Source organism: Schistocerca serialis, chromosome 4 (assembly GCF_023864345.2).
Source record: "Schistocerca serialis cubense isolate TAMUIC-IGC-003099 chromosome 4, iqSchSeri2.2, whole genome shotgun sequence".
In the NCBI taxonomy this organism is placed as follows: Eukaryota; Metazoa; Arthropoda; class Insecta; order Orthoptera; family Acrididae; genus Schistocerca; species Schistocerca serialis.
The window spans coordinates 241,913,016-241,938,127 of NC_064641.1; the positions used below are offsets into that span (position 1 = coordinate 241,913,016).

Here is a 25,112-nt window from a genome sequence, read left to right on the forward strand (position 1 = left end):
TAGAGAAATATCATCAAGAAACAACAAAAGAAGGTGACCGCTCACCGGTAAACGAGAATGCCTTGCGACTACGACCAAAGGCACTTTTTAAGCATAGTTGAACGTTCTCGAAAAATAAGCCGCACTCTGGTAAAGTTCGTCGCCTGCAGAAAGAAAATAAGCGGAAGAAATCATCGTTTTGTCGCAAACAATGCTGTGATGAACTATGTGCTGTTCCATTACTTGAACCCTAGCTTATTGACTGACGAAATGTAATATTGACGAAATGTAACGTTTTACACCACTGCAAAGTTTTGTTAAAGCCAGTTAACAAACAGGCAGACACAGCAATGGTGATAATTTAGCGCGACAGCGATTTTCATAGCACGTGAACATGACCCGTAACATCCAAGGCACATGACATTGGCAGATTCGGCAATAGATTCCAACCCACCCTTGGTTTTTGAACTCGGCGCCTGTAAGAAAAGAAACTGATAATATTAACAAACTTAGATCACATGGATGCTAATAACATGAGATTTTTATCAAAATTAATAAACCATCTGATTTGTGATTCCTGGCTTACTGAAGAGGACATTATGCATATAGTGACAAAACGTGATAAATACAATCATCCAGGAACGGTAATACTGTGTAATGCTCCAAAACTCAAGTTCTCTTAGAGTACCACGTAATTCCGTGGATAGCTAAATGCAGTTGCCATTTTTTCCACCTTTATAAACGGAAACTTGAGGTGTTTTCCTTATGTTTCATTATTTTTGTATACAATTATATATTATGCTGAAACTGTTGTTTTCTATTGTAATGGTGCAGTTAGAATAACGAAATTTGTAGACTTATTATTATATTTTTCAATGAATCATGAAATATGTCTGCATCATTGTTTGACATAATTGTACGTGGGGAAGTGGCCTTTGCCTGAAACCAATAAGAGAAGATCGAATGAAAACAACTTAAAAAATCGCAAACACAGCATAGCACAGCCTGAATTTGCGAAATACGAACAGTAAGCGCACTGCTGGCATGAATTCTACAGAGAAAGTGTCTATATTGTTGTGAACACAAGACTGTCTTCTGCAAGAAGAACACAAAAGATATAAGACAAATGATATACTACACTGCAGTGGCTGTGTTATTAAGAAGTACAATGCATGTCCAAAGGAACGGGCACTGCAGCGACTGCAGCCATCATGAAATACATAAAATGTATTCGCAGTTGCGAATACGCACCACCATCAGCTGTTTTATGGAATGACAACAATGAAAACTGTTCCGGATATGGACTCGAGACTGCATTTCCCACTTTACGGGAGCGGTCGCCTTAATGGATTTGGCTATCCGTGGACGACTCACGACCAGACCCAAATATCCATACGTCGTCGTTCATGCGATACAGCCTGCATGCATGCATGCATGTCTGAAGGAACATTGTCGTACATCTTAACAACAGGCACTGTAATATCGTATTTAACCGCCGATACCAGGCAACCGCTTTCAATTAAAATGTTCCCCCCCCCCTTTCCCGTACGGGAATTACGTAATGTGTACGAGTGCAGGATGTGACACATGAACGACATTTGGTAATTTGGGTCTACCTGTGAGTCGTGCACAGATATCCACTGCTGCTAAGGCATAAAGCGGGATTTCCGGGATCTGGTCCCGATCTGGTGTAAATTTTCAATTCCATTATGCAGCTGATAGTTGTCCGTGTTGGCAACTTCGAATATATTTCGTGTAAAATATATTCTACGGACGCACAAGGTTACCACTACGATACCACCAGTTCAGTAATTAATCGTCGTCTTACCTCGATGGCGATGTACAGGGAATTGCAGGCCTCCTTGTCGATCTTTGTCGTATTGAGGATTGTTGCAGACGGCACGTCGAGCGTCACAATTTTTGGAGGACACAGTTTCTGGAACGTTGACGCTATGTCCACGACCCCAGAGTCTATCAGGTACACGGTATTGTGGTCAGATGGAACTCTCTGGAAAAGTCATTTCATTACATACAAGCAGAAGAAAAAACAAATAAAACGTGTGTGTGTTGCTCTTACTACAATGCAAAGTATGTTTTGTAAGCTGTCATTTCAAAATTAAATAACTTAAAATTAATTCTCCTTATCAGTGCAACTTTAAGTACTAGACATTTCTACATTTTGTAGAAACAATATGGGTAACAAATATTATCAAATTAAATGTTATTCCTTAGCTACATCCCTACATTCTTAATTTTACATTGTTCAGTCATAACTGTCCGCAGCTCGTGGTCTCGCGGTAGCGTTCTCGCTTCCCAAGCATGGGGTACCGGGTTCGATTCCCGGCGGGTTCAGTGATTTTCACCTGCCTCAAGATGACTGGGTGTTGTTGTGTCGTCTTCATCATCATCATCATCATTCATCCCCATAACGCTCGGAGCAAGGCAATGGCAAACCACCTTCATTAGGACCTTGCCTAGTACGGCGGTGCGGGCCTCCTGCATCGTTCCCCTACGCTCTGTCAAGAAGTATGGGACTTCAAAAAATCATCATCAGTCATCATAAATATCGTTAACGTAATAAATGGTTAGAAATTCTTTGGAAGGATTTTAAAATGAAATGTGTTGTTACCGCAGGATTTGACCGAAAATGGGCAGTGCAGCAATATTTCCTTAATGGCCTGTGATGAATACCTCTTAAATAAAACTCATCATGAATGAAATTATCTCTATTTGGGAGCCTCATATTTTGAACTTTATTGGGTTGGTGCATAAGTTTTGGTGCATAAGTTCGTTGCGTTTTCCGTAAGATTAATAAACACAACAGACGCAAATAACAGATACTTTAGTCATCAATAATATATTCACCTTCACTGTTTACAACAGTCTGCCAACATAGGCGGAATTTTTCAATTCCACGACCGGAAAAATCACGTGCGTTTGAGGTGAGAAAATCGTCAAGCCAATTTCGGAGCGCATTTTCATCCTGAAAGGAAATTCTTTGAAGGTTGTTTCGATAGGGGGAGGAAGGGGGGAAAATCTAAGGTCGCAATATCAGGTGAATAAGGTAGGCGTTTTTTGTCAGTCTAGCAGAATGCGGACAGGCATTATCGCGGAGTAGCATCTTTCTGATCTTTGTTCTCGGATTGCTCTGTAAGACGTCTCAGTTGTTGACAATGAATGTCAGTGGTGATGGTTACATCTCGCCACTCGTAGTATACCATACAGTCACTGTTCCAACAAATGCGTAACATAATCTCTTGTGGGCGCGCAGGTCTATGTAGAGGCAGTTTTGGGTTTGTTTGGGTTGAACCATTCCTTTCTTTTCCTTCTGTCAGCATAAAGATATCATTTCTCGTCAACAGTAACGATACAGGAAAGGAATGGTCGGTGTTGTTCACTAGCCAATTGATGACGAGAAAACAGAGGTGTACAAATGCCCACCCACTTATTTTTGTGGTTTCGGCTTACAGGAAGCGGTAACAATACACTCGATTTTTGAACCTTGCCGAACGCATGCGAATGTCTTACGGTGGTGGAATGATCACAGTTTATCACATTTGCCAATTCTAGAGTGCAATGAAGTGGATCATTGTCTATTAAAGCGTTTAAACGTTCTTCTTCAAACCACGAAGGTCTTCCTGGACTTGGCGAGTCTCTATTCTCAGAATGATTCTTCTTGAAACGAGAAAACGATTTTCTTGCCGTGCTCTGACCATTATCACCATAGACGGAGCAAATGTTTCTGGCTGCCTCACCTGATTTCTCTCCCCTATTGAACTCAAGTATGTCGGAAGTGTTCCAGTTTCTCCACTTGGCACTCTATTTTGCAGCGTCCACAGCTCCGCTCAGTATCTCCAAATGACAAAATGTCAGCGTGAAAACAAAAATTGCAGCAGTGAAGTACACATCAAAAAGTCGCGCGCTAGATAAACCTACGGCTACAGGAACACCAACATGCAAAACAATATCACTAAGGAACTTACTCACCAAACTAACAATTTTTCAGCGTCCGACGTCAGTCATCGCAATCTTTTAAATTAGTAAATACAAATTAGGGCAAGGCACTTCACACAAGCAAGACAACAAATTCCAGACTCTTCCAGGAGGAGTACCGGATTTATGAACTCGTATGAAGTCGATATTATCAGCGTGCGCAAAATGCCGTCTCCTGACTTTCGGTTGTGCGGGGTTCCGGCGTCTAATTCGAATCTCTATTCCCGCCTTCCAACAATCGAGGTCATAATCTACCTTACGCTCTGTAATAAGGCGCTGAGTCTTTTATAACTGAAGCATAGTAATGTGACGCAAAAGCCAAAATTCTCGTATTTGCAGATTGTATTTTGTTTCCATTTTTTTGGCATGTTTCACTATGGCCGACTTACTTAGCTTCTTATCATTTGTAGAAGTCCTGAAGAAAACAGAGGGATTATAAAATAAATTGCTTGAACACCGAGAGACTTGTAATTAGTCGTGTTGTCGCGAAAGAATCTGAAAATAATTGATTACCTTTACTGACAATGAGGTAATTTTGTGGTTGTATCAGAGGAAACAGCTGCTTGGCGAGAGCTGTTGCCGCACAGAACACAGTATTCATAATATGCTCGACTGTGTGTGGTGTCATGTTCCAGTAACTGCTTCCTAGAAAAGTTGCTTCGTAGTTGACGTTTATTACCATCACCTCAAACGTTTTGACCTGCAGTTCCATTGAAGCAAGCGGAAAGGCTGCGTCAGGTATTGCCGCAACACGATAATGTTCGTACACGTGCCGACAACATCAGAAAAGCAGGTGCCTTCCTCCCACCAGTCCCCCCTCCGCCTCTACCCTCTATACCACCCCTCTCTCCCACCCCCACCCCTCCACACACACAACAGCTAACGTACCTCATCCATAGATTAAGAATATCTTTGGAGTTAGGGTTCAGATCTGCACAACACAGTTTCTGGCGCCAACATACATATCCTCTAAAGACACATGAAAGGTGCTACGTACGTGCACTGTAAATTTTGTATGTCATTACGTCTTAGTACAGACGGATATAGATCCTGATGTACTCTGCACATTCATTTCATAGGCATCTTAGAAATCAGCATTCGATTTCTGAAATGCACTTGGCTTAAAGTTTTTGTAGAGGTAAATGCGAAGGCATTTCGCTTCTCTGCGACAAGTGTTACAACCCAGACGTCAGAATTTATTTTACTATACGAAAGGAAGCACAATTTATTAGTTTCATACTGCACTTCATCAAATTTCAGAGTTTCTTTCACAATACAGCACGCGCCTGCTGGTGACATCACATGTTTATAGATAAATTTCATAAAATTATTATTTATTTACTAACATTCCGTGAGATGGATCAATTAGCAGTGGAGTCGTAGTTGGAAGGCGTCAAATGGCCTATGAGAACGTAGCGAAGAAAATGCGGGGAAATTAGTTGGGTCACTGTGTCACGTTGTGCTGTTTGTTATCAGCGGCGATTACGCTGCTAGTTTCGAGCACAGAATATTCTGCCATTGAATTAAATTTACGTAAATGATCGTGAACTCTTATTGCGTTTTCAGTGCTGTAACAATAAGTTTCTCTGGGAAAGAGTTATAAGAGTCGAGGGATATGAAAGGGAAGCAGTGGTTGGCAAGTGAGTGAGACAGGGTTGTATCCTGTCCCCGACGTTATTCAATCTGTATATTGAGCAAGCAGTAAAGGAAACAAAAGAACAATTCGGAGTAGGTATTAAAATCCATGGAGAAGGAATAAAAAGAGACAGCAAAGGACTTAGAAGAGCAGTTGAACGGAATGGACAGTGTCTAGAAAGGAGTGCATAAGATGAACATCAACAAAAGCAAAACGAGGATAACGGAATGTAGTCGAATGAAGTCGGGTGATGCTGAGGGAATCACATTAGGAAATGAGACACTTACTGTAGTAAAGGAGTTTTGCTATTTGGGGAGCAAAGTAATTGATGATGGTCGAAGTAGAGAGGATATAAAATGCAGACCGTCAATGGCAAGGGAAGCGTTTCTGAAGAAGAGAAATTTGTTGACATCGAGTATGGATTTAAGTGTCAGGAAATCGCTTCTGAAAGTATTTGCATGGAGTGTAGCCATGTAGGGAAGTGAAACGTGGACGATAAATAGTTTGGACAAGAAGAGAATAGAAGCTTTGGAAATGTGGTGCTACAGAAGAATGCTGAAGATCAGAAGGGTAGATCACATAACTAATGAGGAGGTATTGAATGGAATTGGGGAGAAGAGGAGTTTGTGGCACAACTTGACTAGAAGAAGGGATCGGTTGGTAGGACATGTTCTGAGGCATCAAGGGATCACCAATTTAGTATTTGAGGGCAGTGTGGAGGGTGAAAATCGTAGAGGGAGACGAAGAGATAATACACTAAACAGATTCAGAAGGATGTAGGTTGCAGTACGTACTGGGAGATGAAGAAGCTTGCACAGGATAGAGTAGCATGGAGAGCTGCATAAAACCAGTCTCAGGACTGAAGACCACAACAACAACATCTATTTCAGCAACTTTTAAACATTAATATTTCAAGCTCTCGGTATGCGGCGAATGCTAAGAAAAAGAGTCGGATAAATTTTTGTTGCAGACCACATATTGCCCACAGCTATTGGACAAGAGTGTTCAATAATGGACAGTAGCTTAGTAACACGTAAGCCTAGAAGACACATTGGGTCGAAACATGTGAGTAATTTTGAACCACAAATCGAACCCAGGGACTACAGCACAACGCTAGGAAGAAGAAGGACACGAAAGGGCCGGAAAAGAGCGCGACTCACGGTCGACCTGAAGACGGAGACCATCTGCGTGGAGCAGTCGGTGAGCGCCTGCGCGCTGGTCGCGTGCGCCTCCCAGCTGGGGAACGGCCTCAGGGGCGGGTCCAGCGTCCGCGAGCCGCTCACCACGCTGAACGAGGCCGGCGCTCCCGTCTTGAACAGCGGCGTCGTCACGTAGACGTGGTCGCCGACAACTGCCAACAGCGTTAACAGACCAGGATGGCACTCACGCTTGTGTGTGTCACTTAACAGTCGGAGAACACGGCAGCTCAGATGAACCAACCTCATCATTTCTGCCCTGTGTAACAGGTACGGAAGTACACTACTGGCCATTAAAAACGCTACATCACGAAGATGACGTACTACAGACGCGAAATATAACCGACAGGAAGAAGATGCTGTGATATGCAAATGATTAGCTTTTCAGAGCATTCACACAAGGTTGGCGCCGGTGGCGACACCTACAACGTGCTGACATGAGGAAAGTTTCCAACCGATTTCTCATACACAAACAGCAGTTGGCCGGCGTTGCCTGGTGAAACGTTGTTGTGACGCCTCGTGTAAGGAGGAGAAATGCGTACCATCAACGTTTCCGGCTTTGATAAAGGTCGGATTGTAGCCTATCGCGATTGCGGTTTATCGTTTCGCGACATTGCTGCTCGCGTTGGTCTAGCTTCAATGACTATTAGCAGAACATGGAATCGGTGGGTTCAGGAGGGTAATACGGAACGCCATGCTGGATCCCAACGGCTTCGTATCACTAGCCGTCGAGATGACAGGCATCTTATCTGCATGGCTGTAACGGATAGTGCAGCCACGTCTCGATACCTGAGTCAACAGATGGGGACGTCTGCAAGACAACAACCATCTGCACGAACAGTTCGACGACGTTTGCAGCAGCAGAGACTATCAGCTCGGAGACCATGGCTGCGGTTACCCTTGACGCTGCATCACGGACAGGAGCGCCTGCGATGGTGTACTCAACGACGAACCTGGGTGCACGAATGGCAAAACGTCATTTATTCGGATGAATCCAGGTTCAGTGTACAGCATCATGATGGTCGCATCCGTGTTTGGCGACATCGCGGTGAACACGTATTGGAAGCGTGTATTCGTCATCGCCATATTGGCGTATCACCCGGCGTTATGGTATGGGGTGCCATTGGTTACACGTCTCGGTCACCTCTTGTTCGCATTGACGGCACTTCCAACAGTGGACGTTACATTTATGATGTGTTACGACCCGTGGCTCTGCTTTTCATTCGATCCCTGCGAAACCCTACATTCAGCAGGATAGTGCACGACCACATGTTGCGGGTCCTTTACGGGCCTTTCTGGATACAGAAAATGTTCGACTGCTGCCCTGACCAGCACATTCTCCAGACCTCTCACTAATTGAAAACGTCTGGTCAAGGGCGGCCGAGCAACTGGCTAGTCACAATACGCCAATCACTACTCTTGATGAAGTGTGGTATCGTGTTGAAGCTGCATGGGCAACTGTACTTGTACACACCATCCAAGCTCTGTTTGACTCAATGCCCGGGCGTATCAAGGCTGTTATTACGGCCAGAGGTGGTTGTTCTGCGTACTGATTTCTCAGGATCTATGTACCCAAATTGCTTGAAAATGTAATCACATAAATCACAAATCAATTCTAGTATAATATGTTTGTCGAATGAATACCCGTTTATCATCTGCATTTCTTCTTGGTGTAGCAATTTTAATGGCCAGTAGGGTACGACACCCAAGGAAAACTCGACAGTGGCAGAGTGCATAGAAATTATTGAATTAAATTCGGAAGTTCAGTGTATAATAAGCTGGCAGTGTGCAGCGTGCGTAGAATTATTGTAACAGAATTCAGTTGGCTGTATGCCATATGTATTGAGGACTACCGAATCGTATAATTCAGTAAAGGAGGGGTCAATGTTCTGTCAACATACACGATGCTACACAATTCATGGCTTTAAAGGTGAGCAGAGGGGAATCAGTAGATGAAGTTCCGATAGAGCAACCAGTCCGGAACTGTATCGCTTGGGTGTAAAGTAAGACTGAAGATCGGATCACTTTCTATAGTCCCGCTTCACGGTACCCACACAGCAGAGAATGCGCTCTGAGGAGAAAAATGGTCTTGATTTCGATGTTGAAATTACTGTTTATTTATACATCAACGACGCTTGTTTCATCTAATTCAAGTCATATTCGGACTGGCTGTTAAATGGTTATAAGCAAGTTATGGATATCGATGACAAAACATTCCCAAAAATAAATTGCCCTCGTCACGTGCAAGAAAAATAGTCGAAGCAAACATATGCTCTCGTCATGTGTTAAAAGTAAAACGTCATATTAAGTCAGTACTGAAGTACTGTGTATGTGGTCGTAGGACACAGAACGACGCTTCCAGCATGTTTACCATTTGACATATTTACACGCCTGATCCTGTCTTGCATTCATTGGACCACATTACGCGTCCCAGCAAAGTTATCGGATGTTACGCATTTATTACATGGCGGGAACATATGTCTTCCTCAATTATTTTTCATGGACATGACGAGTGCAGTTTTTTTGCGGGTGTTTCATCATCGATATCCAGAACTTGCTTATCACAATTTATCGGCTAATCTGAAGATACCCTGTATTACGCGAAACGCTCATGATTGATGAATTATTAGTGATTTTAACCTCGCAACTAAGACTTTTCTCCTTCACATTGTACTTTCTGGTTTCCCACAACATGGAGTGGCAAACCTTATACAGTGTTTGCTCTACAGGACACTATGGCAAGGGCATTGTTTCGAGTTCTCGTCACCTGGTTCTTTTCTACGTGACAATGGACATCCTCTTCAAAGTCGAGAGTGCGGCGCGTCAGTGGAGCAGCATTCAACCTCTTAGCTGCAGACGCAGCAATTTCTGGCAGCTGTTGCGGCTGATAATCGTATGTGATGCTACAGTTATAACTGGGTTGGTTGGTGTTTGGGGGAAGAGACCAAACAGCGAGGTTATCGGTCTCATAGGATTAGGGAAGGATGGGGAAGGAAGTCGGCCGTGCCCTTTGAAAGGAACCATCCCGGCATTTGCCTGGAGCGATTCAGTGAAATCACGGAAAACCTAAATCAGGATGGCCGGACGCGGGATTGAACCGTCGTCCTTCCGAATGCGAGTCCTGTGTGCTAACCACTGCGCCACCTCGCTCGGTGTGTTATAACTGGGACTGACGACAGTGCCCTCTTCCCAGTCTGCATGGGTAGCGTGAAGCGATACGACATTCAGACTTATTCCGGACATGGGTTCCTCGTGTAAAATTTGTCTACTAACGCCCCTCTGCAACGTCTACAAGCCTGTAATAGGAACTGTGAAACACCCTGTATATGGAAAGTTTTTTTTCGAGTCATCTAGCTAGTTTGATGCAGCCTGTCACGAGATCCTCTTTGCTGTCAACCTCTTCATCTCGGAGTAGCTCAAAATGGCTCTGAGGTCATCAGACGCCTAGAACTTAGAACTACTTAAACCTAACTAACCTAAGGACATCACACACATCCATGCCCGACACAGGATTCGAACCTGCGACGGTAGCAGTCGCGCGGTTCCAAACTGAAGCGCCAAGAACTGCTCGGTCACAACGGCCGGCTCGGAGTAGCACTTGCCCCTATACCCTCAATTATCTGCTGGATGTGTTCCAATGTCTGTATTCCCACACATTTTTTACCCTCTATAATTCCCTCTAGTACCACAAAAGTTGTTCTATGATGTCTTAAAGCATCTCGTGTCATCCTGCTCCCCTTCTTGTCATTGTTTTCCTTATGCCACTTTCTTCCTCGCTTGTGCTGGGAACATTCTCATTTCTTATCACTCTACCTGATTTTCAAAATCCTTCTATACCATCACATCTCAAAAGCTTCGATCCCTTTCATTCCCGTTTTCCCATACTTCATGAATCATTATGATATAATTCTATGTTCCAAACATAGATTCTCTGAAGTTTCTGCCTCAGATTGAGGCCTAACAAACATCTCTTGTAGAGTAAATTTCTTAAAAAATGGTTCAAATGGCTCTGAGCACTATGGGACTTAACAGTCCCCTAGAACTTAGAACTACTTAAACCTAACTAACCCAAGGACATCACACACATCCATGACCGAGGCAGGATTCGAACCTGCGACCGTAGCAGCCGCGCGGTTCCGAGTAAATTTCTTATATTTCACGTCTGTTGTCACAAACTTGTAGGTCCTCAGACTACCGGTTTCGGTCAGCAATGACCATCTTCAGATGTGCTTTAAAAAAAAAACAACAACAAAAAAAAACGTATATTAGGACATGTTTTTCTGTAAAAGAGATCTAAAGATGGTCACTGCTGACTGAAACCGGTAGGCTGAGGACCTACAAGTTTGTGACCACAGGCGTGAAATATAAGAAATTTATTCCACATTTCCACTGTTCCATGTTGAGAAACTACTTTTTATGTCGTCCTTGCTTCGTCCCTCATGTGCTACTTTACTTCTGAATTAAAATTTACATAGAAATTTAACCCCACTGTTGAAAAATTTTTTTATTTGCATCATAGATTCTTCGCTGCATAGACTGAATAGTGGAGGCATTGATATTGTTTCCTCTGGTTCTTGTACATACCGTATAGCTTACACATATCTTTCACAGAATTTAAAACATCTTGCACCGTTTTACGCTGTCAATCGCTTTCTCCAGGTCAACGAATGCTGTAAGGGTGTCTTGCCAGAACTGCCTGTCTAGTGCCCTTACCTTACCAAAAGCCAAACTAATCGGCAGCCAGCACATATGCAGTTTCGTTGTTCATTCTGATGTATATTATACCAGTCAGCTACTTGGATGCTTGAGCCGTTGAGCTGATTGTGCGATAATTCTTGAATTACCTGTCACTGCTGTTTACGGTATTGCTTAGACGATATTTTTCCGAAAGTCTCATGGTGTCGATTTACGTTTCATCCTCAGCCACGTCATGAGAAAAGTGCTCCCCCTCATAGAGGCCTTCGATGTAGTGATTCCATTTTCCCGACCTCTCCTTTGCGCTTAACAATGAAATTCCCGTTGCATTCTTAATGTTGATGCCCTTGCTATAAATTTCGCCGAAGGTTGTTTTGAGTTTTCAATCTCCTGAATTAGTTCTTCCAATGACATTCCTTTTCTCGCTCTCTTCACAAATTCCTGAATAGTTTCGCTATACTTTCATACACTTCTTATTTATTTCATTCCTAAGTGATTTGCATTGCTGTATTCCGGAATTTCCAAGAGCTCTCTGAGCTCCATTCTTTCGTAGATCAATAAAATATTTCTTGTGTTATCCATGGTTTTTTCGCAGTTACCTTCTTTGTACCTGTGTACATTTCTTTGAGCTTTGTTTTTTCCACTTCACCCTGTTCTTCATCATTAATAAATTTGACCTGACAGTATGTCTTATAATTCAATACCTGATTTCGGAATCTCTGTCTGACGATGATGTAATACAGCTACAAACATCCCAATCCATAGGCCTTTTCCAAATATACCTCCTCCTTTTTTGAAACGAGTAATGCATTGATCTCCATTGCGTTCTGCATCCTCATGCCTTTGAGTATAGTTATTACGCCTTTTACTAGCATTTCCCTTTATTAAGGACAATAGGGTGCCGTGAACATCTGTCCGCTCCTCCGCTATCTTAGATAAGGCCGTTGGTAGAACGAGGGTGACACATTGAACTGGGAATATTCGGTGGCCATCGCTGATGATTTATTCGAACCCGGGACCCAGGACAATTTGGTAATTAGTCATTAGACGCTACCCTAGACCATGGATTTCGAAGTTTACAACAGTGAAATTGTGACTTGGGTCCTATATCGCACTTCGGTTATACTTTGTAGAAAATTGATAGCCGGCCGGAGTGGCCGTGCGGTTCTAGGCGCTGCAGTCTGTAGCCGAGCAACCGCTACGGTCGCAGGTTTGAATCCTGCCTCGGGAAAGGATGTGTGTGATGTCCTTAGGTTAGTTAGGTTTAATTAGTTCTACGTTCTAGGCGACTGATGACCTCAGAAGTTAAGTCGCATAGTGCTCAGAGCCATTTTTGAACCAGAAAATTGATAAACTGTGTGTAGAAGTTTAGACGAATCCTTCTTTCACAGATAAAATAAAATTTTATGATGGAGAATAAGAGAGGAAACTCATTTTCTTATTTTTTAATCAATAGAAATGGGTTAATCTGTTATGCGACTTCAAAATTTTAACTACAAGTTTTGTAAGTACGACATAGAAATTTTGAACACATGTGAGCCATTAAAACTACGAGGTTATTCAAATTAAAACACGCACAAAACACAGTATTAAATTACCTTTGTGAACGGAAAAATAGGTGTTTTAAGTCAAATGAGCGATTACAGTGACAGTCTGTCAATTGCATTAATTAATGTTATGGCAAACCATATATTCTCATTCACTTTCCTTCTGTTTGGGGGATAATTTGTCTGAAGCAACTGTTCTAAGTGTAAGGTAATGGCTAGTGATTCTAAGGTGGAGCTTATTGTAAAAACACTTGTGTGAGGTTCATGGTTAGATGATAGAAACAATCAGGTGAAATGGAGAAATTCTTGAAGTACATGGTTTTGTGTAGAGATGTATAAAGCAGAGGCACAGGAAAAATGGAAAATGTAATAAAGGGAAAGTTGAAACACAAGAAACTTTGATATTCATAATGAGAACCGATTCCTTGGATTTTTCTTGGGATCGTGAACTTGAAATTTCGAGGTGAACCGTAAGATTAGTACTAATATAACCAGATAACCAATCGATCATAAATTTATTGTGTCAGTCGTATTTCTCAGTAGTCAATTTCAACATGTCTTTAATATATATCAGACTGTACGCTTGTATGTGGTCAGTAGTGACTAATTGCACGGTTCGTGATTAACCCCCCCCCCTCCCATCCCCCCACTCACCAGACTTGTCCTGCTGTTCAGTTCGCGGAAGAACAACTGACCATAATTGTCCGGATGAGCTTTTTTATGTCTCTGATATTCTCGTCGTGATCATTTGTCGAGAAGTATGGGGCGCAAACAGTACGTGGCCTTAATCTTCTTAGATGGAACTGTCGGATTTTTTACACTAAAACACGATGCACAACGCCTCTTTAGTTTAACAAAAATGTCTACACTGCTGTCACGCATACCAAAGCACTCATGACGAAACACACCTCTCTGCTTTGCATCTTCTCCACCTTCTTTATTAACTGTACCCGCTGAAGACTGCCGAGTGAATAACAATACTGAATGAGTGCTTTGCACTCCACTTTCCTGTGGGGTCTGACGTTTCTACGATTTGTCTATCGTGTACGCTTCACATCAGACGGTTCCTGTCGGTTAGCCCCATACATTTTACAGATCATACTATTTCAAGCGATTTTTCACCAATAGCGTTAGCCAAGAGGAATTTTTTTTGGTCTCTTTATGCGACATATGTTATTTATTTACATAGATGGTCAAACATGTATGCAGAATACATCACATTCTTAAATTATTCTTGATATAAAGAACTTAGAATAAACGGACACAAAAGATGACTTTTACATCCAAGACAAAGAAATGATCAAACGGCGTCATAGAACAGACAGCTCAACATCCGATGTGGAATTCCTGCGACAACACAGCATTGTGAACAAAACTGTGGCTATCTGAACAAGTTGGTTTTCATCTCATGCGGTGGTAACAATACCTTGTCCTCTTGCCATGTGTCGCTGCATCCCCATGCGTTTCATTTCGTAGATGAACTGGTACGGTATATCGAGTGCGCTAACAGAGACTGACAAGTCTACCGCTTTAGAACTCACTCGCATGCTCGTACTGCTGCCTCTGAAGTTGCACACGTGCACTTGCTCTTTCCACGTCATTCCGTGTCCGCACGCCTCGTGGTCTAGTGTCTAGAGTTGCTGCCTCTGGATCACGGGGTCCCGGGTTCTCTTCCCGGTCGGATTGGGGATTACCTCTGCCCGGGGACTGAGTGTTTCTGTTGTCCTCATCATTTCATCATTATCATCATTCGAGGCAGTGGCTACATTGGATTCTGAAAAAACTTTGGACTGTGTAAAAACTGGGACTTTGTACGGACGCTGATGACCGCGCAGTTGGGCGCCTCACAAACCAAACATCACCATCCTCGTCGTTCAATGACTCTTCCGTGAGAAGTTTTGATGTTTCACAAGACAGTGTTTTATTTTGGACCCTGCCGTTTTTCATTTGCGTATATGATCTTTCACTTTCCATTTCGGAATATGCTAATGTTGTCGTTTCTGCAGATGGTCAAGTATAGGAACAAAAAGCAGTGCCGATCCCTTTACTGAAAAGGCAGCAAATGAAATATTAGGTAACATTATCATATGATTCAAAACACTAGAGGCATTACTAAATTTAGAGGAGAGTAAGTAAATATAATTTAATATTTCTCATGTAATTGCCAAAGTACAAAAATAATGTTCTGAAACGACGTAATACAAGCTGTAGAATGTGTTAAGTATTCGGTACTAGAAATAGAGCACAACTTTGATTAAAAATCCAGCTGCATAGAATTAACGAAACGCCTTAGTTAAGCTACATTTACAAAATCATTGTTATAAGTTTTCTTCCAAATTAAGAAAATAGTTTATGCTGCATGCTTTCATTCACTAATGTGCTAAGCAACCATTTTTTGAGTAAACGTACAGAGATAATACTTTTAGAAAACAGAAAGGCGTTAAAAACCTGCCAGCGCATATTAAATTTCTTTTCAGCAGTCAGCGAGTGCAGTTTCAGACTGTTCATTACTGCACTTTGTGCCTGCTATCAAATATATGAGATTAGATCCACATCAATATGACAGCTACTGCAATTAAAAATATTGTGTTTGACGTCAATGAACCAACCTTAAACTTGATATTGTGTTAATTCGTGACTTGAAGATAGTCGCGTGATCGAAACCACTTACATGGAAATAAATATTGAAACAGCTTTTGGTGGTTCATGAATATCGTTCTTTAAAGACATTTCACTGGGACCAATATTAACTTTTGCAAGAGGATATAACACAAGCTTATTTACGGAAGAATGAAAGAACTAGTAGAAGCATACTTCATGGAAATTAATCTCGGTTCCGGAGATATGTAGGAACTCGCGAGGAAATACCGACTACACTGCACAGAAGACAATTAGTTTATCTTGCGACATAAAGTCGCGAGGGAGGGCTGCGAGCGTTAAACTCTGATCAGAAGTATCTGGGCACCTGTTACTGGCCATTTATATGGCATATGTCCACCCTTCACCTTTATGACGACGTGGTCTCTGCTGGGGTCAGTGGGATACCTGAATATCTGTGGACGAGTGGTAGTAATTTTGGACTCCGGGTTCTGGATCGAAGTCGACTCATCCCAAAGGTGTTCCACTAGATTCAGTTCGGAACACCAGCCAGACCAGACTATTTCAGGAATGTCAAGCCCACAAACCACTGCCTCAAGGTTATGCTCTATTGTCGCGTTCATTACATTGCTAATCCAAATAATCATCGTCTCCGAACAGTTCCTCTACTGCAATCAGGTACACAATGCTACAAATTGGGTTCATATCCTCCGGCATTTAGCAATCACACCAAAATACGAAAAAGCACCCGTACATCGTAATATCAACTCCTCCACACTTCACTGTTGGCCCTACACATAATGGCAGGTAATGCTCTCCAGGCATTCGCAGAGCTCAAGCCCTTCCATCGGACTGCCAGAGGGTATAGCGTCATTCGTCACTCCAAGTCGCTCGTTCCCACTCATTCACTGTCCAGCTGTGTCGCTCTTCACACCACCTCAAGCGTCGGTAAGCAATGGCTACAGAAATGTGTGGCTAAAGAGGAGCTACTCGAGCACTGTGCGCCATAATTTTTAACTCTCTATGCACTGTCATTGGGCTAGGTGGACTGCCGGTACCACTTTGGAACTCACGAGCGATTCCTTCCGCTGATTTCATGCGACTTTTTACAGCCGCCCTCCACATTCCTCGACGGCCCCTGTCCATTGGTACGTGCGGTCTGCCTGGTCTTAGATTAGCTCCGGTTGTTCTTTCGCCTTTAGTCACATAATCAACAGTCGACATGGACCTCGCCACCTCTTATACTGGTGGTTCAGCCTCTAGTGACATCTAGAGGTAAATTCCGCGTTACATAGGGGTATCCTGGTACTTTTGATTAGATAGTGTACTAATGCTGAACACGTCCTGATCCTAAGTTTTGGTCCACTAAAAGCAAAAGTCTACGACACTTTTTTGCGCTTCTAGCATGACCCATCATCGGAACATGTGCCAAATCGTCACAACTATCATGCAGGCACAACTTATAGGTGGTATTAAGAGCAAATGTTCTTAAAGTTTACACGCCAGAGAAAAGAACGTAATACAAATTATCGCATCAAGTGATATCTGTCGTAACATTCGCTGCAAATGATGTCATTCGTCCCTGGCTTAAATATTGTTTCCCCTTGTGTTATATAAGTTAATGAATACCTGTTTTTACTTTTTCCAGTTTCCTGGATTTTTACTGAAATATTACGTGCCTATGCTGTCAAACATGTCCTTGTTTAAAATGTTAGCATTTGCTCCACGGTATTTGTAAGTGCATTCCATTTCATCTTATTTATCTCATCTGGAGTGGGCGCTCTCTCGTAAGGCCTGTTGAACATTATCGCTTTTCTTCATTGTTTGCTTGTAATTTACAAATGTTAAGATACTTTTATTATGTGACTTGATCTGTGTTTTGCAACTGTACGTCAGTAAAGAGTGTCTCCCCTTTCCCTATACCCCTACACTCTCCATATCCCCGTTCCGGTGCATATTCGCCCACCCCTTCTTTCGGTCGTAAAAGAAATTTCTCCTTTATCTTAATTATGTAGTAGCCCGATAACTGACAGACTTACAGTGGGTCTCTCCACTGTATATAAGTAATAGGTTTGCCAACGCTGTACTTCGTTGGCTGTAACCTGTGTGAGCTAAGATTTATTCATTCCACCATGTCGGCTCGCTTTCCCATCACCCGTTGCTCGTATCAGATGTTTCAAAAGGGTTCAAATGGCTCTGAGCACTATGGGACTAAACTTCTGAGGTCATCAGTCCCCTAGAACTTAGAACTACTTAAACCTAACTAACCTAAGGACATCACACACATCCATGCCCGAGGCAGGATTCGAACCTGCGACCGTAGCGGTCGCGCGGTTCCAGACTGTAGCGCCTAGAATCGCTCGGCAACTCCGGCCGGCAGAACTATTCCACCCGGCGGCATTTTATCATAGCCGGTTTTTACAATGTCAACACACGGTCATTTGAAAATCATGTTACGATTGTTACCACTTAGCAACACTCTGTGTACAATTCTTTTCTTTGTTATGTAAACTTGTTTGTCGATAAATTTAGTTATGTTCGCTCTTAAAACGTCATCTGTTTTTTGTGCTTTCATGACATTAGTGAATTTTTTGGCAGACATTCTGTTGACGGGCCATGCTGTAAACGCATTAATAAAAAGTCTTCAACATCAAGCGGCTTCTCAGTATTAGCGGCCAAAAAGCGGTTGTTAGGGTATTCTCAGTATTTGGAACAAAGATTGAAGAACCAATTGTTTAATTTTCAGAACTGCGTATGAGAGTTTGACTGAAATACACTCTTTGGAATTCTGGAGTTAGCAGAAATAAAAATACATGGAACGAAAGATTAAGTGCAAAAGGTGCATAAATAAGACTGCAATTATAAGGCGAAGGACGCGAAAGGGAACCAGTAGTTGACAATGGATTGACATATGATGGCAACCTACCACCACCCCCACCCCCCACCCCCTATTTTATTCAGTCTGTACGTGGAGTAAGCTGTGAAGTAAATCAAGGAGAAATTTGGACAGCTAATTAAGGTTCACGGAAACCAAATAAAAAACTTCATTTTTGCGATGACTGCAATTCTCTCACAGACTGGAAATAACGTTCAAGAGCTATTTAACGGAACAGATAGTGACCTGAAAGTTTATAAGATAAACACAAACACAAACAAACATGCAAGAGGAGAAGGGACGCGGCAAGAGCAGCCCAGTTCAAACAGTTCCTTGCAACACTCGCAGAAGGAAGAGATGGCAGGAAGAGAATGAAGGATGCGTGTGTCCAAACGGATCCACAAGAACAAGCGGCAGCTCCCTCTCCCTACTGCTGGGGATCACGAACGCCAGGAAATCAGGCAACTCAAGACAGGCGTCCTGTAGCGGTGGGCCGACCAGCATTCGTTCAAGGGAGTCCTGTACTGGAATTGCCGGTGCAGGTCAACACAATTACAAGTACAAATACACATACAACAAATAACACTAACGCTAGTACTGACTCGAGACAACCAACAGCTGTGAGAACAGTGGTTGATCCGATCAGAATATACCCTAATCTTGAACATTCTTTACAATTATCCCGCCTGGAGGAGCCGGCTGTCCTGACCACTGCACTGCGACATCTAGTGCGAGTAGGACATAGGTACGGGCGTAAGGTCACCTTCTCGGTCATGGAGGCTGTTGACAGGGTACAACTAAAGACTATGAATCTCCCCACCGACTTTGGCGCCCTGCGTGACCTAGTAAAGAAGGTGTTTGAGAGAAGGAACGAAACCTTCAACTTAGATGAAATATACAATCAGTCTGTCCTATCCAATGGGAGAATAGCCTACGACTGGACGAAAACCTTCCCAGCATCATATGTACACACATATTTCCCATAATTACAGAAATAAAGATAGGGCAGCTAAATGCACATAATAGTAGGCTGGTCATGCAGGAGCTTCGAAGAGTGGTGGAGGAGAGGAGCCTTGATGTGCTCTGTTTGCAGGAGCCATACTCTCTTGCGGGGAATGTAGCCTTTGCTGCCATGAGCTGGCAAGTGGTAAGCTTCGGAGATGACCCGAAAGCCACCATCATAATAACCAACAAGGCACTGCGGGTAACGGTGCTCTCACATCTTTCGGACGATCACTGCAATGTCATCGAACTTCAGTCACCAATTGGCGTGATATACTTAATAAACATGTATTTTCAATACGGTACAGACATTGACGTTTACCTTGACCAACTCACGCAGGTGGCAACGGTGCTGAGGGGCAGAAAGGCAGTTGTGGTGGCGGACGTGAACGCCAAATCCCCTCTGTGGCACAGTGGCACCCGAGATGAAAGAGGAGGCAAGCTGGAAGAGACTATCATGTCTCTACAACTCCTCATTGCCAATAGACCAGGAAACCCCCCCACCTACACAGGAGGGGGAGGAGATGGAACTAATATCGACATCACGTTGATGACCACCAACAGCTGCCAATATACAAAACTGGATTGTGACTGATGGAGAAACAACCAGCGATCACAACTTGATCACATTTACAATTTCAGATCGGGAGTGCCACTGGGATATAGGGTGGGAAGTACAACTAAACTATAACAAGACCAATTGGGAGCGCCTTGCAAGAGAGTTTGACACTCCGACATGGCCAGATGATGACGAAGATATCGACAAACACGCCGAAGATCTGGTGGGCGCTCTTACCAGGGCAGTCAAGGCTACCGTACCAACCAGGAGGAGAGCCGTTGCGGCTTCTCCATCACCATGGTCAGCGGAACTGGGGCAGATGCGTCAGTCTGTCAGGAGGGCGAGGAGGTATTGCCAGCGAAGTGTCGTCTGGGAAGAAAAACAAACATGGCTACGAATATACAGGGAAGCCAAAGAGCAGTTCCAGAAGGAACTGCGAACAGTCAGGCTGGAAATCTGGAAGAAATATGTGCACAGCCAATTGGCTATGGACCCCTGGGGCACTCCTTACAAAATAGTAAGAGAGAAAATCAGGTCGCCAATGGTGCTCTCCACTATCAGGGACGGGAACCGGATGACTGGATCTTGGCAGGAAACTGCTGAGGTCCTCCTCCACTCTCTCCTCCCTGATGATAAAGAGGAAGAGGACACAGAAGAACAATGCCTAATTAGGCAGGCTATGCAGGCAGACTACGAGAATAACACCATGGTGTACCCTTTCTCAGAAGAGGAAGTGGCAGCCCACATAAAATTACTAAAGAAAGGAAAGGCCCCAGGACCAGACGGCATCATCGCGGAGGTGGTGCAATACCTCGCTCCTCAACTGGTGACACCTTTAGCAAGAATTTACAACGAGGCCCTGCGCCTCAGAACATTCCCCAAAATCTGGAAACAGGCCAATGTTGTAATTATCAAAAAAGGGCGGGACAAAGACCCTAAAGAAGCAAAATCTTACAGATCTATCTGTCTGTTGGACCTGTTAGGCAAATTGCTGGAGAGGTTACTAGCTGATGGACTGACAGCACACCGGATGTTGTGCGGGATGAGCGACAGATAATTCGGTTTTCGGCAGGGGCGATGTGCGTGTGACGCAATTGCCCTCGCATCCGAGGTCTGTGGGTCGTCTCCGCACAAGTACATAGTTGGCATCATGGTGGACATCAGTGGCGCCTTTGATAACCTGTGGTGGCCTTCGCTCTTCTCTTGCTTGCGGGAGAAGGAGTGTCCAGGGCCGCTATACGGCTGTCTTAGGAGCTATTGTATGGAAAGAGAGGTCTGGCTATCGTCCCCTAGCGAGCGAATTGGCAAGAAAATCACGAAAGGGTGTCCACAGGATGCCGGCCGGAGTGGTCGAGCGGTTCTAGGCGCTACAGTCTGGAACCGCGCGACCGCTACGGTCGCAGGTTCGAATCCTGCCTCGGGCGTGGATGTGTGTGACGTCCTTAGGTTAGTTAGGTTTAATTAGTTCTAAGTCTAGGGGACTAATGACCTCAGATGTTAAGTCCCATAGTGCTTAGAACCATTTTTTTTTTGTGTCCACAGGGCTCTGTCCTGGGGCCACTCTTTTGGGATATCAATATGGAGCCTCTCCTGGAGAGCTTGGAAAATAGTGTGGATGTGCTAGAGGCGATAGCTTACGCTGACGACCTCCTTCTGCTGGTTGGCGGCCGAAGTCGCGAAGACCTCGAACCTAAAATTAATAGGACACTAGCAATTCTTACACAGTGGTGCCAAAACACGAAAATGACTATTGCGCCTAGCAAGTCAACATACTTGTTATTGAAAGGCCAATTGGCCAGGAATCCAACGGTAAGAATCGAGGGCTCACCGGTGATTCGGCGTCGAGAGTCCCGGTACCTTGGAGTAACAATTGATGAAAGGTGGAACTTTGCCAAACACATCGAAACAGTCACACAAAGATCACTAGAAGCTCTAAACAATTTGATCATGATAGGACACAGTAGGTTTCACCTTCCACCAGAACTCATAAAATTGTATCACAACACCATTCTCGTTTCCATCGTGGGTTACGGATCCAGAGTGTGGGCACACAGGCTCACGAGGGTCGTGCCCGCTATGTCTGTGAGGAGAGTGCAACGTAACATGCTTCTGCGCTCCATCGGAGCGTACAGAACATCTCCAGGAGGGGCACTACTAACACTCATGGGGGTGTGTCCCCTGGACATCAAAATCCGGGAACAGGCAGCCTGGTACTGGGTGAAAAGGGGATATATAGAAAAGACCGAGAGCATCTTGGGAGTGCGGGTGGGGGACAAGTTTGCAATTAAGAGGAGAGGAGAAGAGCTATGGCAAGAACTCTGGGACGCAGAAACAACAGGCCGCAGGACTTACCAGCTGCTCCCAAACATCAAAGAACGCCTCCAACTCTCGCATTTTCAACCAAGCAAGGGACTGGTGCACTTCCTCACAGGGCATGGACCGTATCCGGCATATCTTTGCCAATTCGGGAAAAGGGCTACCCCCTCGTGTGATTGTGGAACTGAATGGGGCACTCCGGATCACGTGATCTATGAGTGCCCGGTCTTTGATGACGTAGCCGGTGACTTAAGAAACCAGCTGCCTCACAACAACACGTACCAGTTAATTAGAGACCCTACTACATTCACCATATTAAACCGCCTTGCCAGCGAGGTGTCAGCAAAAGTCCTGCAAGAATACCCCAGGTAAAATATATGAGCCACCAGACATGACATAACTGAAGGCGACCCATCCCATTCCGCCGGGGCGTGGACTGAACTGAAGGCGACCCATCCCATTCCGCCAGGGCGTGGACTGGCCAATCGCCGTGACGGTAGGAATCCGCCACGCCCTGGAACGAGGGGGAGGGAGCGCCAATATCCGAAATTGGCAACTGCGCACCGACTGTGACTTAGAACTAATTACCCACTTAGTAGATAGGAGATAGAAGACCCCTAACAGAACCTGCAGCGACTTTCTTTAAGGCCAGCCCAGTGCCAGGGGCATGCTCACTGGGGTTAGCTCAGTGGGCACGGCCACACAGTAGGTTTATATTTAACAACTGGCACGCCTGTAACGCTGCAGGAAGTAGCCCTTAGATCAGTTAACTAAGAGTGGAACTAGATCTTACCCAATAAGAAACTAACTCCTCATTTCCTGTAGCAAGTAAGTTCACTAACACTAGTAATAGAGGTTAACAATGCTGCTAATATCAATTAAATGTAATGTAGATCTAAGACCCACTAATATATTAGGTGGTGGGTTACAATGTATGAAATAATTTGAATAAAGAAATTAAAAAAAAAAAACACAAACAAAAGTGAAACACGTAAACTAAGTGTGGTGGAATTAAACAGAGTGATGCGTAGGTAATTGCTTTATATTAAGGCGGGGGGGGGGGGGGGGGGGGAGAAAGGAAAGGGAAGGAACTGAAGATACCAGGTGCACTTGGACTTTGTGCGGAATCGATAGTTGACGAGTGAAAATGTGTGAAAGACGGGGACTCTAGCCCAGTACCTCCTGCTTGTTAGGCAGTTGAGTTAACCGCCGGCCGCGGTGGTCTCGCGGTTAAGGCGCTCAGTCCGGAACCGCGCGACTGCTACGGTCGCATTTTCGAATCTTGCCTTGGGCATGGATGTGTGTGATGTCCTTAGGTTAGTTAGGTTTAAGTAGTTCTAAGTTCTAGGGGACTGATGACCTCAGAGATTAAGTCCCATTGTGCTCAGAGATATTTGAACCCTTTTTGAACCATCACAAGACGAATGTCAACAAAATCAAAACAAAGGTAATGGAATAAAACAGAATTAAACAGCGCAACGGTGTGGGGATCGGATAATGGAATGAGATACTAAAATTCATAGATGTCTTGCTGTTTGGGCAGCTAAGTAGCTGATGATGGCCGAAGCGGACAGCATGTGAGACGGTGACTGACAACAGAAAGAGAAACATTTTAAGTGTTAGAAAGTCTTTCCTTTTGGCATAGGTCTGGATTGTAGCGTTGTAAGGAAGTGTAAGGTTGGCGATAAAAAGCTAGACAAGAAAAGAATTGAAACTTTTGAAATTTGTTGCAACAGCAGAACGCTCAAGGTTAGATGTCTAGATCGAGTAGCTAATGAAGAATTACTGAATCAAACTGAAAACAAGTTAAATAGATAGTACAAGTGGAATAAGAAGGGGTCGGCTGAAAGCACACACATCCTGAGCCATCATCGAATCGTCAGTTTATGTGTGTGGTTGGTAAAAACTGTAGAGGGAGAGCAAGGCTTGACTACAATGTGCAGGTTGAGATGGATTTAGGTTTTCTCGGTTAAGCAGAAATGGAGACTATATGCAATAGACTAATGTGCATGAGTGCATGAAACCAGTATTCGTATTAAACACTATAACAACAAAGAACACCAACGAAAATCAGATCTGGTGTTGCAGCTGCGTTATTTGTAACAAATTCTATGATAATTCTCTGAAATTTGCCCTTATTAATAGAGCGCGTTGCGTGGTCTTTATCATGGATCGTAGCTGGAATTTCAAGACGGTACTTACTCTCGGAGTCTATGAGAAGGATGGAGGGCGGGTCGTAGCGTCCTGAGTTTCGGTACTCCTGCTCCTTCGTCTGGTTGCCTCCGAAATCGAACGTGAGTGTGTGCCACCGCGCCACATCTGAGAGCCCGCCCACACCTGGCCACACGGGCGAATAGAAGTCCCAGTCATCGGAGCTGCCTTCTTTCTGCTGCTGCTGCCGCTGTTGTTGGTGCTGCTGCTTACCACATGCAGACGTCGCCACTGCCAGCACCAGGAGTGCAAGAGGCACGGCGTTAGCCAATGGTCTGGCTCCTCTTTGTGACGCTACTGCCATCACGTGTCTCTCTCTGGAAATAAAAGAGTTACAAGACTCGTCATTAAAGGATACGATGGTGGCAGTGTGACAGAAATGTTGTTTGGATAAGACTTTGGTTCATTCACAGGATACTGACAAAATGCAACCAGTCTGCAGAGGAGACTGCTTGCAAAACATTCTTGCCACTCATCCAAGAGTATTGTTCAAATATGTGGGAGC

The 25,112-nt window shown here is 44.0% G+C and overlaps 1 protein-coding gene across 1 annotated transcript in view; it reads right to left on the bottom strand.

Annotated features, from left to right (window-relative positions):
• The window catches only part of LOC126473822 (major royal jelly protein 1-like), an 86,428-nt gene that overhangs the window by 22,602 nt on the left and 38,714 nt on the right, over nt 1–25,112 (bottom strand). The window contains exons 2-4 of the mRNA XM_050101139.1: nt 24,599–24,924; nt 6,769–6,959; nt 1,808–1,987 (exon numbers count right to left, since the gene is read on the bottom strand). Of these exons, the coding sequence (XP_049957096.1) occupies nt 1,808–1,987; nt 6,769–6,959; nt 24,599–24,911 (684 nt within the window). The 5' untranslated portion in view covers nt 24,912–24,924. The remainder of the gene's footprint in view (nt 1–1,807; nt 1,988–6,768; nt 6,960–24,598; nt 24,925–25,112) is intronic.